The 16,151-nt window shown below is 39.3% G+C and overlaps 2 protein-coding genes across 2 annotated transcripts in view; both read right to left on the bottom strand.

Annotated features, from left to right (window-relative positions):
* Positions 1-2,916: 2,916 nt before the first annotated feature.
* LOC114891617 (protocadherin beta-4-like) lies at positions 2,917-5,288 on the bottom strand. Its single transcript, XM_029215821.1, is given in 2 exon segments — positions 2,917-2,954; positions 2,957-5,288. Coding segments are annotated over 2 exon segments (2,370 nt in total).
* Positions 5,289-15,641: 10,353 nt separating this feature from the next.
* Positions 15,642-16,151, bottom strand: part of LOC114892136 (protocadherin beta-3-like) — a 6,018-nt gene continuing 5,508 nt past the window's right edge. The window contains exon 3 of the mRNA XM_029216819.1: positions 15,642-16,151. This exon is cut by the window's right edge and continues 1,398 nt beyond it. Coding sequence (XP_029072652.1) covers positions 15,761-16,151 — 391 coding nt within the window. The 3' untranslated portion in view covers positions 15,642-15,760.

Below are 16,151 nucleotides of genomic sequence, written 5' to 3'. Positions count from 1 at the left end.
CAGATGATATTATTTTCTTCCAGAAAGAGTTCACCTTTTCCTCTGTTAGTTTGATAGAGTCATGTCTAATCAAATTGCCTTAATTCAAACAAGCACTGTGCTTAGTCAAGGTTCTTTGCAGTCCTGAAAAGCACCTGACCCTTCAGAATTTTCAGTTCAGAACTCAGTGTATTCTCCACAGCCTTTCCCATGGCAGGTCACAAACTCTAATTTTCATGCATTAAGACTATTAAAACTTCACTCTGCTTTTCAGAAATTTTCCTTCAAGTTTTTAGTCTTCTTCCCTGGAATGTCCCAGAATTTGACAAGCATCATGAGGGGGAAAACTGGCCTTGAGCTTGAATCCTCCAGTTTGCCAAAGGCTATTGAAGTTACCCCATCCCTGGAAGAAGGCTTTTGTCTGTTCTTTGAGTTTGCAAATTTCCTTAGGGCAAATTGACTGTAGGAGTCAGTTCAGAGCTCCAAGGATATTCCTTTTCAGGAATCTTAGCCTCTTCAGTTCTTTTTATATCATCTGCTGTCTGTTGCTTGAAACTGGTAATTTCTGAATTTAAAACAGGTTTTATTGTTGTTTTCTGCTGTTAAATAATCCATCTAACCGGGAAACAGAATTCCACCAAATATGTGCATAACTTATAATTTAAGACTATTTAAAATCTATATTTTGTAATTTCTGGTAGTAAGAAATAGAGGGTCTTAAAGTGATGTGGGTTATATTGCCTTCAGTAGAATTTCTGTGCCTAAAACAGCATGTGTTAAACTCACTATATGCTATGCCTAAAAACAACAACAAAGGAATTGTAAAAAATACACATATAATAGGAGCACTTGAGAAACTATGATTGAAATGGGTATTATTATCCAGATATTTGGCCTCCATTCTCTATTTTTGTTTTGCAAAAGTAGAACTGGCCTGTTTTTCTTAAGGTATTCATTTTGTGGAAGTTATTTGGATTATATTTACTATTAAATTATAATCATTGAATTTTAAAATGTTGATCTGTTCTACACCAAAGACTGGTGGTGATCCCCAGCTAGTAAGGAATGATCCATCCTTTATAAATACACACAGTAATTTATAAAGTAATACACAAAGTAATTCATAAAATTACTCATATAAATTCATAAATGTGGTTCTGAGTGTTTGGCCAGTCTCATTTGGGTGATTATATAAATTGGACTTTCCTGGCATAAACAAAAACATGAACTTAGATGTTCATAATGTTGAAATATATTGCTGAAAACTTCAATCACATTTCTTGTCATCATACATAAAAACTATTTCATTTAAATATCTAACAGTAAATGGAGAAGTTAAAGTAAATGGAGAAGTTAAAGTTGACTACTGTATTTATGTCATATATTTGTTTGTGTTTAATTTTGTTCTTATTTTTATCACTTTCTAATTTCAAGTATTAGATTGGATGAAGGCTAATAGCTATGTTTCAATAATAACTTAAACAGTAATTTTCCTTTTTTATTTCATTATATCCTTAGAAAAAATGTAATTCAGAGAAAGATGCAAGTAATTAAATTCCAGGAGGATGGCACAAGATCTAAAAATAAATACTTAGGTTATAAAGCAGGCTCTTTAATTACTCACATTGTGGCAAAAGTTCAATAACTGGTCTTGTAGTTACATCCATATAAATTTGGTTGGAAACCACATAATCGTCTTGCTTGGCTTAATGAACACAACATGAAACAATTATAATTCAGATAAGTTTATCTTAATTTCTATTCTTGTTGTCTTAAAAGAAAAAACAATGCTTGTTTCTTACTACTAAAAGTTAGCATAATTGAAAAAGTAAATTTATGCAAAATACCCAAACGCTACATTGAAGAACAAAACAAGGTGACTTGGAGATCAAAAATAAATCATCATTTTGTTCATAAAAGCTGCCCATGTTTGCAGAGTAACTTAAAATGAGCAATCAGACTAGAACATAATAAGCAAAACTGAGAAGAAATTCTGACTCTTGAAACATGCAGAGAAGCTGCAGGAAAACCAAGAAAAACACATACGTTAAACTACATTTGAACTTCTGTTAATAGGGCAAAAGGAAGGACAAGAAAGTATATGCCCTCTACCTCTTGAGACCTTTTAAAGGATTTAGGGTTTACTTAAGGTTCTAAGATTTTAAGTATTTTACCAAGCAGTGACTTAGTTTTATTTTAGTGAAGTGATACCAAGTTATATAAGATTTTCCTCTTTAATTGTTATTTATAAATGAGAATAATTTTTATTTTAATATCAGTGAGTATTTATGGAGCAATTACAATGTGCTACGTAAGTAGCAAACAAGATAATCTCTAGCATATACGGTGCTCACAATGGGATATGGTCACAACTGTAGTGTATCAATAATTTAATAAAGTGCATGTTTAGGTACAATTTGGGAGAAACAAGTATGCTAATTTATATGTTCATGGCTATTCAGGGGGGCATAGCCTGGTAGAAGAGTGAACAAGAAAGGTCTTAGGTAGCTACAAAGAATTTCAAACATTCTGGCCTTGCAAATATAAAGCTATGTGGTAAAGACAAGTACCAAAAATATATAGAAATGTAAGATTACACAGAAGCTTTAAAATGTTTCCCTGAAAAGACATTAACCAAGAAGTTCCTTTAAATAAAATTTCTTCTTACACTACTTGAGTAATTTATAGTTATGGAAAGATTAATCACCAAGAGAAGGTCAAATATGGAGAAATACATAATATCAAGTGTAACTAAAAATGCTAAATCCAAGCAATATTAATAAAAGGAAGATTTAGCACAGAGACATGCATAATTTGCAATAGAGATATACATATTTCTACAACAATACAATCTCAAGAGAAAGTAACGCAATGTGAGTCAGGTTTAACAAAATTGAGAGGCTCACTTGACCAAATACGACACTTAACCGAACAAAATTATTCCTGCAGTTGGGGCTTTCTTTTAATTTCTCTATGTTCTGAACCAAGAGTTTGGGAAATACTGTCTTAAGGAATTTGAACTCACCAGTTTCATGGTCTCCCGTCAGACACACCTCGTACTGGTAGCTCTGGGACAGGGTCCCCGTGCCGCTGACGTCCACCAGGTGGCCCGGAAAGGGGCCCTCGGGCACCGAGCAGCGACCCACCGAGGCCGCCCCGCCCCTCCTGCACAGACGCACCGCGACGAACACCAGCACCAAGAAGAGGAAGAGCGACGACACCGACGCCAAGGCGACCACCAGGTAGACGGTGAGCGGGGCGGCCGGGGCCGCGTCCGCCGCTGCCGCTTCCGGGGCCGGCAGGTAGGGCTGCGAGAAGCCGTCCACCAGCAGCACGTGCAGCGTGACGCTGGCCGAGAGCGGCGGCTCGCCGTTGTCCTTGACCAGCACCAGCAGCTTGTGCTTGGCCGCATCGCGCTCGCTCAGCAGCCGGGCCGTGCGCACCTCGCCGTTGTGCGCCCACACGCCGAACAGGCCGGGCTCCGTGGCCTTGAGCAGCTGGTACGACAGCCAGGAGTTCTGGCCGGAGTCGCCGTCCACCGCCACCACCTTGGTCACCAGGTAACCCGCCTCGGCCGCTCTGGGCACCAGCTCGGTGCAGGTCGCCGAGGCGTTCTGCAGCGGGTACAGCACGAAGGGCGCGTTGTCGTTGTCGTCCGCCACGAGCACGCGCACCAGCGCCTGGCTGCTGAGCGCGGGCGAGCCGCGGTCGGCGGCGCCCACGCGGAACTCGAACGCCCTCAGGGCCTCGTAGTCCAGGGACCTCAGGGCTAACAGGTGGCCGTTGTCCGGGTTGATGGACACTAGGGAGGCCAGGGGCACGTGCGCGTCGAGGGGCGGCAGCAGCGAGTAGGTGACCTGGGCGTTGGCGCCCTCGTCTCTGTCTGTGGCACGGACGCTGCCGATGTGCAGGGCGGGGCTGTTGTTCTCGCGGACGGACAGGGTGTAGGAGGTCTGGGTGAAGGCGGGGGCGTTGTCGTTGACGTCGGACACCAGCACGGTTATGTTGTGCTCGGTTTTCAGCCTGGGGGTTCCCATATCTGTGACGGTGATGGTGATGTTGTACTCGGCCCTGCTCTCTCTATCCAGAGGGCTTTCTGTTACCAGGGTGTAGAAATTCTTTAAAGTCGGTTTTAGAATGAATGGCAGATTACCTGGAATAGAGCAAACCATCCTTCCATTGTCTCCGGAGTCTCTATCTCGAATTCGGAAGATGGAGACTACAGTCTCAGGAGCATTTTCTGGGATGGAGCAGGTGAGTGAAGGTATGGTAATTTCAGGGGCGTTGTCATTCACATCTGCCACCTCTATGGCTACAGTGCCTTTTCCGGAAAGGCCTCCTCCATCTGTAGCCTCAATTTCCACGTGGTAAGATTTAATTTGTTCAAAATCCAATTTCTTTGTCAGTCGGATTTCTCCTGTGACTTCATTTATTGAGAAAGTTTGTTTAATTTCCTCTGATGCTTGGAACAAACCGTAGGAAACAGTCCCAAAGTTTCCAGCATCTACATCCCTAGCTAAAACAGTAAGTATTGGGGAGTCTAGGGGGATGTTTTACAGAACCTGCACCTCATATGGAGTGTGCACAAACTCAGGAGCATTGTCATTGACATCCATGATCAGGATTCGTAACATGCTGGTGCCAGACCTAGGTGGAGACCCGCCATCCAGCGCCATGAGGGTTAAGCTGAACTCAGGCTGCTCCTCTCGATCCAGTGCTTTGTCCTGCACCAAATCTGGATATTTATTGCCCTCACTATGATTTCAAGTGACAACGTGAAAATGAGAATTGGGGCTGATAGTGTATTTTTGAAGACCATTGCTGCCCACATCCAAATCCTGAGCTAATTTCAACGGAAAAACAGTCCCTGGCTGGCTGTTTTCCGGTATTTTCAGGAGCATTTCCCTATTCGGGAATACTGGGGAGTGGTCATTTATGTCCTGGATTAATAGTTCTCCTTCAAAAAATTGCACCGGAGTTTCCAGGAACACTTGGAAATGCAGCACACAGGGTTCAACGGGGCCACATATATCTTCCCGGTCTAGTTTCTCCCTCAAAAGCAAATCTCCAGTCTGGCGATCTAGCAGCAAGCGCTGCTTGTCATCGTCACATACCACCTGGGCCGACCGGGCGGCCAGCTCCCCAATTCCCAGGCCCAGGTCCTTGGTCAAATGGGCTATAAAGGAGACGCTCTCTGTTTCTTCCAGCACAGAATAACGAATAGGCGCAGGGTGAGCCTGAGATAAGAATACTATCAAAATAAATGTCATCACTTGCCTGTTTTGTTGAATTCTCTCTAGCGTCTCCATGTTGGAGCCAGAGTGCTTACATCCAGTCCCTTCAGCAACCACAAAAAGACCCGAGGTATTAAATCCTGACTTCTTGCTTGGTAGAATCTTCACAAAATTGCCTTTAATCTTAAAGTCGTTTAGTATATCGCTTCCCAAACTCGTTGGTAACCCAGCACGACTGGCAAAGCTTCTTCTGTGTGGTGTTGATTTCGGCTGGCAACAAAGGAACACGGGAGCTTTTTAGGGGTCCTTATTCACAGTCTTAGCCGGCAGCGCCACCCTGCGTCCTTATTGAGAAACTAATACTGTAGTCTCAAGTCAGCCTATTTTGGAAGTGTCCAAATGCAAGCCCTTTAAAAAAGTGTATAGAAGTTGTTTTTTTTTTTTGCGGTACGCGGGCCTCTCACCGCTGTGGGCTCTCCCGCCGCGGAGCACAGGCTCCGGCCGCGCAGGTCCAGTGGCCATGGCCCACGGGCCCAGCCGCCCCGCGGCATGCGGGATCCTCCCGGACCGGGGCAAGAACCTGCGCCCCCTGCATCAGCAGGCGGACCTCCAACCACTGCGCCAAGAGGGAAGCCCTAGAACTTTAAAAAGTTTTGTTATTCCATTAAATGGCTTAAGGTATAGGTTATTCCATTACATTGCATGAGCTAGAATAATTGTGAGCACAAAGCAAGGGGTTGTCTTCCTCTCCCCATACCCTTACAAGTGGAATTTAAAGAACTCCATTTCCCCTTTGTCATAATCTAACCAGGGGAGATAAACTCTTATAAAATTATAATTAATAATAGTTTTATCTGTTTATTTCCAAGTATGTGAGAAATTTATGATGGTGCAAAAAGTTTGTGTAAGGTGTTCTGTACCACTTGGTCTCAGGTTCTATTTTTTTACACTGGTGTGCAAACAGTAATACAGTTGAATAAAGAGGCATCTTGCTTTGTTATAAGTCCTTTTACAGTGTGAACCCACATTAAAATATTAAGGAGGTCAAATAGTATTAGAATCAGATTCTTAGATCCAGAGAGGAAATGAAAGGATTTTTACAGATAAAGAAACAGAAGCTCAGAGGGTGATAGGACTTGATTATTCTACTTGACTATTATCAGGATAATATCAAGACAAAATTGAGTGAAAATCATAGAATTTTATTAAGGTAAAGCCTTTAAGTTTAAGCTGATTTAGCTAGATATCTGTATTTAATAATGAGTTTGCCTCTTACCACATTGATCCTTTGTAGCCCAGATATCACATTCCTTGACTAGCCAATTTGCGGGAAGACAAGCAGTGATTTAAAACATTTTAATGTGTGAGCAAAGGGTACCTCAAGCTTTGCCTACTTATATATGGTGAAGAGGAGAGACTTGTTTATAAAATGGATTTCAGTGCAGCATGCAGCTATTGTGATTTCCCTGATATAGTAAGTTAACTGAGACACAGTTAATCAGTTTACTGGTTACAATTAGTATATTGAATGGAGTACCACTTATCTTGGTACATATGGGATTTCTCCTCAAATATCTTATAATTTAATTACTTAATTAACTTCATAAATTATGATCCACATTTAATGAATTATTTTAAAATCATGTCAGTAATCTTAGATTCTGATAATGATAGAAAATATTAGGAAAAATTATTATTATTATTATTTACTAGTTTTTGGCCATGCTGCGCACATGCGCAGTCTTAATTCCACAACCAGAGATCGAACCCGTGTCCCCTACAGTGGAAGCGTGGAGCCTTAACTGCTGGTCCGCCAGGGAAGTCCCAGGAAACATTATTTTTGAAAGAAGCCTGGACTATAGTAGTCATTCAGTAAATATCATTTGGATAAATTAATTAACCCACTCTAATGATCATATTTCTACCTATATTAGATTACTGTGAGATCATGCATTCAGCCATGAACATGTCTGACACTGAATACAGAATTCTGAGAGATGAGAGTATAATACACGCTAAGCACTGTTCAAATAAATTTACTTTTATTCTAGATCTGTTAATTCCTGTTGTAAGAGATCTAGTAATAGCAATAATAGTAATATTAATATGCTGTAGAATTTTCTTTCATGCTTAAGGCAAATCAGAGAAATATATATCAACATTAAGTGAAATGATAAAAAATAATAAACATACTGAAAAGAAAAAAAGAAAGAATATTATTTTAGATATAAATGGAAAGCAAATTTCCTGAATGAAACAAAAAATTGTTTCGTACTATATTAACTGAGCTCTAGTTAAAGAGTTCAGGACAAAATTCAAACTAGATTTTGTTTACTTATTCCTATATGCTGACATAGTAATAGTGTTGCAGATTAGCTCTTTTCGATCCCTTTTGTCAATCCAAAACAAATGAAATCTAGGTAATATTAACATATATGTGTCACTATATGCCAGATAGTACTCTATGCATTTTACATACACTAACTCATTTTATCCCTCAAACAACCCTATGAGGTGGGCACTCTTATTAGGCACATTTTATAGACAAAGACGTTGAGGAATAGAAAGTTTAAATAATCTGCCCATAGTCATGCACCATGTGAAAATGGCAAAGGTAGGATTCAAACTATTACAGAATGGCTCCAGAATCCATTCTTTGATCTAACTAAGTGGAATTAGAGAGGTGAACAACATTTTAGGTAATTTAGATCCAAACTTCAGCCTTGCCTTGGGTACACAGATATCATAGGTGAAATATATTTCTATTCAAATTTTCAATTAATATAAGAATCTTTTAAATAGTTTGTCTCCCTTTAGAGATAGGTACCAGCAAAAAGAGGTGTTTACAAAATTTAGAAATTGAAAGGAAAACTAAGAGTCTTTTGTTGAGATCATTAATTAGGTTTAAAAAAAAAAACTAAGAGTGACATGAATAATGAATTCCCTGTAGCCTTAAATATATATATATATATGTATAGATCTTTTGAAATGTTATCAGTGTGTAAAGTTAAAATCAAGAAAGGTGGCCTAAGATGATAGTTTAACATTGCATCATGGATTATTTGGCCAAACTGCCAAACTTATCAGAAAAAAACTATTATATCTGCATGGAAGAGGCAATAATGATAAAGAGAATGACTACCTGCAAAACCATTCCATTCCAGTCAGGAAAGCTGCATTATCCATTCTGAAGGATTCATACAACAACTTACACAATTGGTTGCCAGACCTGAAGCACAATATTTAAAACATTTCTTCCATTTTGAATACACAAAGAGAGATAGAATAGTTAGAGGGATACTCTGGTAATTAAATATCAGTTTTAATTCCTCCTTGGTAAATTACAGGCAAGAACTTTAAATATCCTTGAGGGAAAGATAAAAATCATTTTAAAGGAATTTGAATACAAGAAGTCCTGAAGTTCAAATGCTAAACACATACTTTGAAGTTTTGAGTAGTCTCACTTGTTTAAAAAAAGAGAGAGAGAATGCTTTTTTAAACTTCATGATGACTTGAGGGCTGTTTTGCTCTTAACTTGGAGGGGGAAAGTACAGAGGGATATTAAGCAATAATTGTTGAAAGGAGAGATGAATTGGTGAAATATGTATTAGATTTTAAATACTATTTTTAGTTACTGAAATCACTTCAAATAGTATTATTTCAAAATATTAAGCAGCATTGATAATTGGTAATTATAAATGGTTTCTAGATTTTACTAGAAATTCTTATAAAAGGAATTATCTTTTGGAATTTTCTACTAAATAGATAAATTAGATTCATCAGCTGGCCATTCAAATGAAATAACCGTAAAGGAAACAATACTTGTCACTGGTTAAAGCAAACTAAAATTTAATATCTTTTAACCTTTTACTATCTTATAGGTAAACTGAAGCTATGTTTTTAAAAAATCACACTAATTGAAATGCAAATTTAGAAAGGAGATATTTGAATAATTAGAGTGTTTGGCCTTAGAAATTTGTGATGAAATCCAATATAATTTCTAATAATTCCTTGTATTACGTACTATATTAAAAATAGGGGCTTTCCTGGTGGCGCAGTGGTTGAGAGTCCGCCTGCCGATGCAGGGGACGCGGGTTCGTGCCCGGGTCCGGGAAGATCCCACATGCCGCGGAGCGGCTGGGCCCGTGAGCCATGGCCGCTGAGCCTGCGCGTCCGGAGCCTGTGCTCCGCAACGGAAGAGGCCACAACAGTGAGAGGCCCGCGTACCGCAAAAAAAAAAAAAAAAAAAAGTATTTGTATGTTTAATTTTTCAAGATTGTTTTGGCTACTTGCATTTCCAAGTGAATTTTACCTTAAATTTGCTAATTTCTGCAAAAAAAAAAACCAAGCCTGCTGGGATTTTGGTAGGGATTCAGTTGAATCTGTGAACCAACGTTAAATCTTCCAACACATGAACAATTTTCCATTTACTTAGGTTTTCTTTAATTTCTTTCACTGATGTTTTATAGTGTTTGGCATACAAGTCTTGCACTTATTAAATTTATTCCTAAGTATTGTATTATTATTATTATTATTATTTTGTGGTACGTGGGCCTCTCACTGTTGTGGCCTCTCCCGTTGCGGAGCACAGGCTCTGGACGCGCAGGCTCAGCGGCCAAGGCTCACGGGCCCAGCCGCTCGGCGGCATGTGGGATGTTCCCGGACCGGGGCATGAACCCGCGTCCCCTGCATCGGCAGGCGGACTCTCAACCACTGCGCCACCAGGAAAGCCCAGCTGTGGGTTTTTATAGTTGCGTTTTATCAACTTGAGGATATTCCCTATAATTCTTAGTTTCATGAGTGTTTTTATTATGAAAAGGTGTTGTATTTTGTACAATGCTTTTCCTGCATTTATTGAAATGGTTGTATGGTTTTCCTTTTCTGTTAATACGGTATATTGCATTAATTGATTTTCATATGTTAAATCAACCTGTATTTCTGGGACAAATCCCACTTGGTCATGTTGTATAATCCTTTTCACATGTTGCTGGAGTCAGTTTGCTAATATTTTGTTGAGGACTTTTTGTACCTATATTCACAAGAGATAATGGTATTTAATTTCCTTTCCTTGTGTTATCTTTGGTTCTGGCAGCAGGGTAATACTGGCCTCATAAAATGAATTGGGAAGTGGTCCCTGCTCCCTTTTTTTTAAAAACAAGTTTGTGAAATATTGGTGTTAATTCTTTTTTTAAAAAAAATATTTATTATTTGGCTACACCTGGTCTTAGTTGCAGCACTCGAGATCTTCGTTGCCACATGCAGGATCTTCATTGCAGCATGCAGTATCTTTAGTTGCGGCATGCGGGATCTTTAGCTGCGGCACGTGGGATCTTTAGTTGAGGCATGCGGGATCTAGTTCCCTGACCAGGGATCAAACCTGGGCCCCCTGTATTGGGAGCATGCAGTCTTAGCCACTGGACCACCAAAGAAGTCCTTGGTGTTAATTCTTTAAATGTTCAGTACAATTCAGCAGTGAAGCCATCTAGTCCTGGCTTTTCCTGGTGGAAAGTTTTCTGACTACTGATTAAGTCTTGTTGAATAGGATGAAACATTCAGGATAAAGAAATCCATTTCCCCAGAGATAAATATAATGGGGAAAAAAACCTCAAAAGACAATACTTAGAGAAGACAATTTTAATTTTTGATAAACTTCTAATTTTTCTAGAACTTCAGTTTCTAATCAAAGTCTTTCCTCATGGACAGCCCATATTAGTTGGACACTATTGACTTCAAAAATCTGAACCCATGGGCTTCCCTGGTGGCACAGTGGTTGAGAGTCCGCCTGCCGATGCAGGGGACACGGGTTTGTGCCCCAGTCTGGGAGGGCCCCACATGCCGCGGAGAGGCTGGGCCCATGAGCCATGGCCACTGAGCCTGCGCGTCCGGAGCCTGTGCTCCTCAGCGGGAGAGGCCACAACAGTGAGAGGCCCGCGTACCAAAAAAAAAAAATATCTGAACCCATTTGTCTCTGATATTCCAATCAGAAACCTCTCATATTAGTAGTTCTGGAACTAAGTCTTAGTGATGTTGACATCCCCAGAATGCTCAGAAGGTGGCCTTATGAGCAGCTCTCCACTGAAGGCTCCTTGTTCATCCTCCACATTTGAGTATCATTGAATAGGAGCAGAGAGAATTGAAAGAGGAAGATGGCTAAATCAAATTAGTGATCAAGAGGATAGAGCATGTGTTGGCTTGAGTAAACTTCTGTGGGTGGTTCAAGGAACAGAAGGTAGGGCTGGGATAGGTCCTAGACCAGGTATAGCATGATTATGCCAAATAGAAGGTGGCTTCTAGTTGTCTTTAATGACAGCACAAGTTTGTGCCTGGCTCTGTCTGTCTCTTAGGAGCCTAGATATGCTTCAGTGCTCTATACTTCCAGGTTGTGGGTCCACGTGCTAAACATTAAGTACTTTGAGGCTTTGAATCATTGATAAAATAGTCATGAGTTTTAGCTCATCACCATCCAGGATACCACCTTGTTGTACCTGGTACCAACTCAGTACACAATATAGGATTGCTTAGCAGTGGGTTTTCTTTGTCATCCAGCAAGTTGGGTGTGTCATCCAGGACCACCATATGCAGCACTGTCATGCACATTAATCAAGACCATGTGTTTTCCCTGTAGGTAATTCTCATGTATCTATTACTTCAGTTACAACGCATTTTCCTCAAAATCAGCTTTATTCTAAGATTAAATCAGCTTGTATACTCTAAAGATTGAAAAGTAAATGATGTCTTCATTACCTCTGATGTCTATAGCCTTATCAGACATCATGACAGCCAAGAAGCAGAGGGTGACAGTCCCTAAGATTTTGCTTCATAGAGCAAATGCAGAGCAGTGCCACCCAAGGGAGACTGGGGCCCAGCTCAAACGCATCATTAGGTGTTGGTCCAGAACTTCTACTTGTGTGTGGCAAAGTTGAGCTAAGCTTCTTAATTAAGGCTTGGATTTGTAGAGCCTGAGGCTGTAACCACTTTGAGACTCCTTCCTCCCTTTGCAAGGCTACCAAAACCAGTAATGGTATGAGGGAAACCTCCAATAGAACATGAGTTCTCAATAAAATATCACCAACTAACAAGACTAACAGTGTGAAAAACAGACTCAACAAATAAAAGATGTATACAGAAGAAACAGAGATTGGAACAATATGGAAAGAACTTAAAAGTAAACGATATTTAATTTCCTCCAACAAAAAAGAAGGAAATGGCAATTGTTTAAAAAAAAAAAAAAGAACAAATTGTGAAAACCTGCCAAATGGAAATTTTGGGGGAAAAAAGCCCACCAAAAACTATAGTTAATTTAAAAAACTTCACTATATTGGGTGAATCTCAAGTTTGGACCTAGCAAATATCAGAACATCAAGAATAAAGAAAACATCTTAGAGTAAAGAAGTTTACAGATAAAAGAATGAGAACTAGACTGATAGACTGTTCATCAACCATCTTCAATACCAAAAGAGGGAGAAGGAAAATTAGTTTACATTTTATTTTTTTATATAAATTTCTTTATTTTTTTGCTGCGTTGGGTTTTCGTTGCTGTGCACGGGCTTTTGCTAGTTGCGGCGAGCGGGGTCTACTCTTCGTTGCGGTGCGCGTGCTTTTCATTGAAGTGGCTTCTCATGTTGCAGCGCATGGGCTCTAGGCGCGTGGACTTCAGTAGTTGTGGCTTGTGGGCTCTAGAGCGCAGGCTCAGTAGTTGTGGTTCACGAGCTTAGTTGCTCCGCAGCATGTGGGATCTTCTCAGACTAGGGCTCGAACCCGTGTCCCCTGCATTGGCAGGCGGATTCTTAACTGCTGCACCAACAGGGAAGTCCCTAGTTTACATTTAAAAATCTATGACCAACCAAGCTATTGGCTAAGAACATGAGGATTAGACATAGAAATAACTGAATTATGCCTAATAGGTTGCCAGCTTTAAAACATGTAACAATCTACTCTAAGAAGCAAAATATAGTAGTGGAATATATTTTTTAAAACTGTCATTTTTTAAAGTCCCCATTTGCAAGGAAGCCATATTCAAGGATTAAGGAAGATTTATTAAAGGTGTGGTAAGTTAGTTCACTAGTTTTAATGAGTGATATCTGAATATAGTTTAGTCTTTTAACAACTCTACATAAAAGTTTAAAGTTCATTTTCATCTCTTTGCCTTTCAATAGTAAAAACTAGATTAGAATATTGGTAAGAGATCAATCTGGAAATAATTCACAGTAATGAATTTGTCCATCCTTTAAAAGAAAAACTACTAGGAAATTATTATGAATGTAGAAAGTCATCATTTTTACCTAGTGCTGGACTTTCAGTTGGGGGAATTGCAAGAAGTGGCAAAGATAGTTAGTACTATACATATAGTGCCCTCTCTGTCATGTACTTAATATAATATCCAGGTAAAGAAGTTTCTGAAAGTTGTCTTCAAATAAAAGGGTAAAAGGTTTCCAATAGCCAAGAAATAAAAGCAACTTTGAACCAAGAGTAAGGTATAATTTTTTCCTATCTTCAAATTTAGTCCATATGATCTTTTCTGGCTTTACTAAACTCTGATCACTTCTCAACAATATGTGAATTCAGTGCATCTATCAACTAAGATATTATTAAGTATCTGTTCTTCTTATGTCTGGGTCTAAATAACTCCCCGGTTATATAGTGCCTCCAATTTGAGTCCAAAATCATATACCATATTGGCCAAAAAAGAACTGGCCTCCATATTTTCTGTAGTTGAAAACTTCCCTGGTTCTGACATGAGCTGGAACTAAGCCAGCCAACTACAGAGAAGTCTTGATCAGAAATCTTTGCCTTTTCTCTGATCTTCATGAAAATTCAGCTAAGTATGAAAAGAAGAAAAAAAAATCTGACCCAAGAGCCAGATTCAATATCTCTATAAAGTACTTAATGAGTGAAAGGAAATACTGTCTTTCCCCTGATTACTAAGGATTCATGTATTTGACTCTCATACATAAAATAACACCATTTTAATATGATTATAACTTTATGTGTGATTGAAGACATGTCAGTATTAAATTTTTTGTTTTTTTTTACAGTCATTAAGGGGTTTTAAATTTTTGAGCTATAATTGACATGTAACACTATATTGGCTTCAGGTGTGACAATGATTTGATATTTGTGCATATTGCAAATGATGACATAACTCTAGTTAACATCTAGTTAACAACATTCTTTTTCTCTTTTGAGAATTTTCAAAATCTTTGAGAAACTTCAGTTCTCTTTCTTCTAGTCATGAGTATTCAATCTCTGGAAAGTTCTATGCCTCTGGATGAGAAAATGCCTATGACGAGAAATTTTATTTTTTCCTAATCAGATTTTTTAATTGGGGACTAAATATTTTGTACTTTAAAATAAGGTTTTTCTCTATTTCATTCAAAATAGACATAAAAATTGATGTTTGGTTGCTTCAAGAGTTTATTCTTAGTTGTAGTTAATTTAGACTTTCACAGTGATATCGCTCTCTCCCCTTTAGAACTTCCCATTCTTCTAATCTTCTTTTAATTACTCTATAGGAGGTAGAATGCTGATGTGGTTGGGCAGTGTTTATCCCAGAAGGACCATACATAATCCTAAGTCATGTCAGGTTGAAATCTGAAAGAGGGAACTAAGAGAGGAAACAAAGAAAATATTTCCTTTATATATCACCATATAAATGCCAAGTAGATATTAATTTTTTTAAAGTAGGATTGGATGGGACACCACTTTTGCTATAAAGCATTTAGAGAGCATATATACATGTACTTTCTTGAAATTTTTTTAAAATGGCCCTCAGGTTGATAATACTTACATCTCAGAAGTTAAAAAACAAATTGTCATTCCACCAGACGCTTATTAAATAATATTTTCATGCCAAACGGAAAAGCACGATCAGTTGTTCAAAATGCCTATGTTTAATTTTTTTTCTCAGTCATCCATCATAAATACACTTTAGGCAAATCTAAGAGTAATCTGACCTGTTAACCTACATTTTTTGTCCAATTTTAGCCAATATAAGTATATACAGTGTTGAAATATTAATTGGAAATGTCAAAGCAGAAAATGAATTACATGTGTAAGTTTTATTTGAGTACTAAGCCCCTACAGGATGATACACCTTAAAATGGTACATATTAAAACATTTTTAGTTATCCACTTCATTAACCACAGACAAAGTTGCTTTAGGAGTATTATAAAGAATATTACCTGACTATATTCAATAGGGTAAATTATAATATTGGTGGTTCAGAACTCTCTCTACATTGCTTTGGATAGAGAATTTGAAATGACTACCTTAAATAAACCTATTTGAAATCATCATTAAAACATAATGCATGTATTTTTACTCACCTATTAGAAAAAGAAAGAGGCATTAATACTGGATTGAAAAGGTAGGAAGCAGATGAAAAAAGAACATGCAGGGTTAACTAGACAGAAAGTAAAATCAAAATATAAACAAAATACTTTATCAACTTAAGAGCCTTGACTTAAAAGAAAGCATTCGTCGCCAGACAACTTTCTGATTCTTCTGTTAATGAAACCTACGCTATTCTTGCAATTGCCTTTTTGCACTAGTCCTGCCCAGTGTCTTGAACCAGACCACTAGGGAGAATCGGGTTCAAGAAGTTAAACTCATGTAACCCGGAGCCTCCCCTCAGACACACCTCATACTGGTAGCTCTGCGACAGGGTCCCCGTGCCGCTGACGTCCACCAGGTGGCCCGGAAAGTGGCCCTTGGGCACCGAACAGCGACCCACCGAGGCCGCCCCGCCCCTCCTGCACAGCCGCACCGCGACGAACACCAGCACCGAGAAGACGAAGAGCGACGACACCGACGCCAAGGCGACCACCAGGTAGACGGTGAGCGGGGCGGCCGGGGCCGCGTCCGCCGCTGCCGCTTCCGGGGCCGGCAGGAAGGGCTGCGAGAAGCCGTCCACCAGCAGCACGTGCAGCGTGACGCTG

Source organism: Monodon monoceros, unplaced genomic scaffold (genome assembly GCF_005190385.1).
Source record: "Monodon monoceros isolate NGI ecotype Baffin Bay Population unplaced genomic scaffold, NGI_Narwhal_1 Super_Scaffold_12, whole genome shotgun sequence".
NCBI classification, from domain to species: Eukaryota; Metazoa; Chordata; class Mammalia; order Artiodactyla; family Monodontidae; genus Monodon; species Monodon monoceros.
This window is presented reverse-complemented; position numbering and strand designations above follow the sequence as displayed.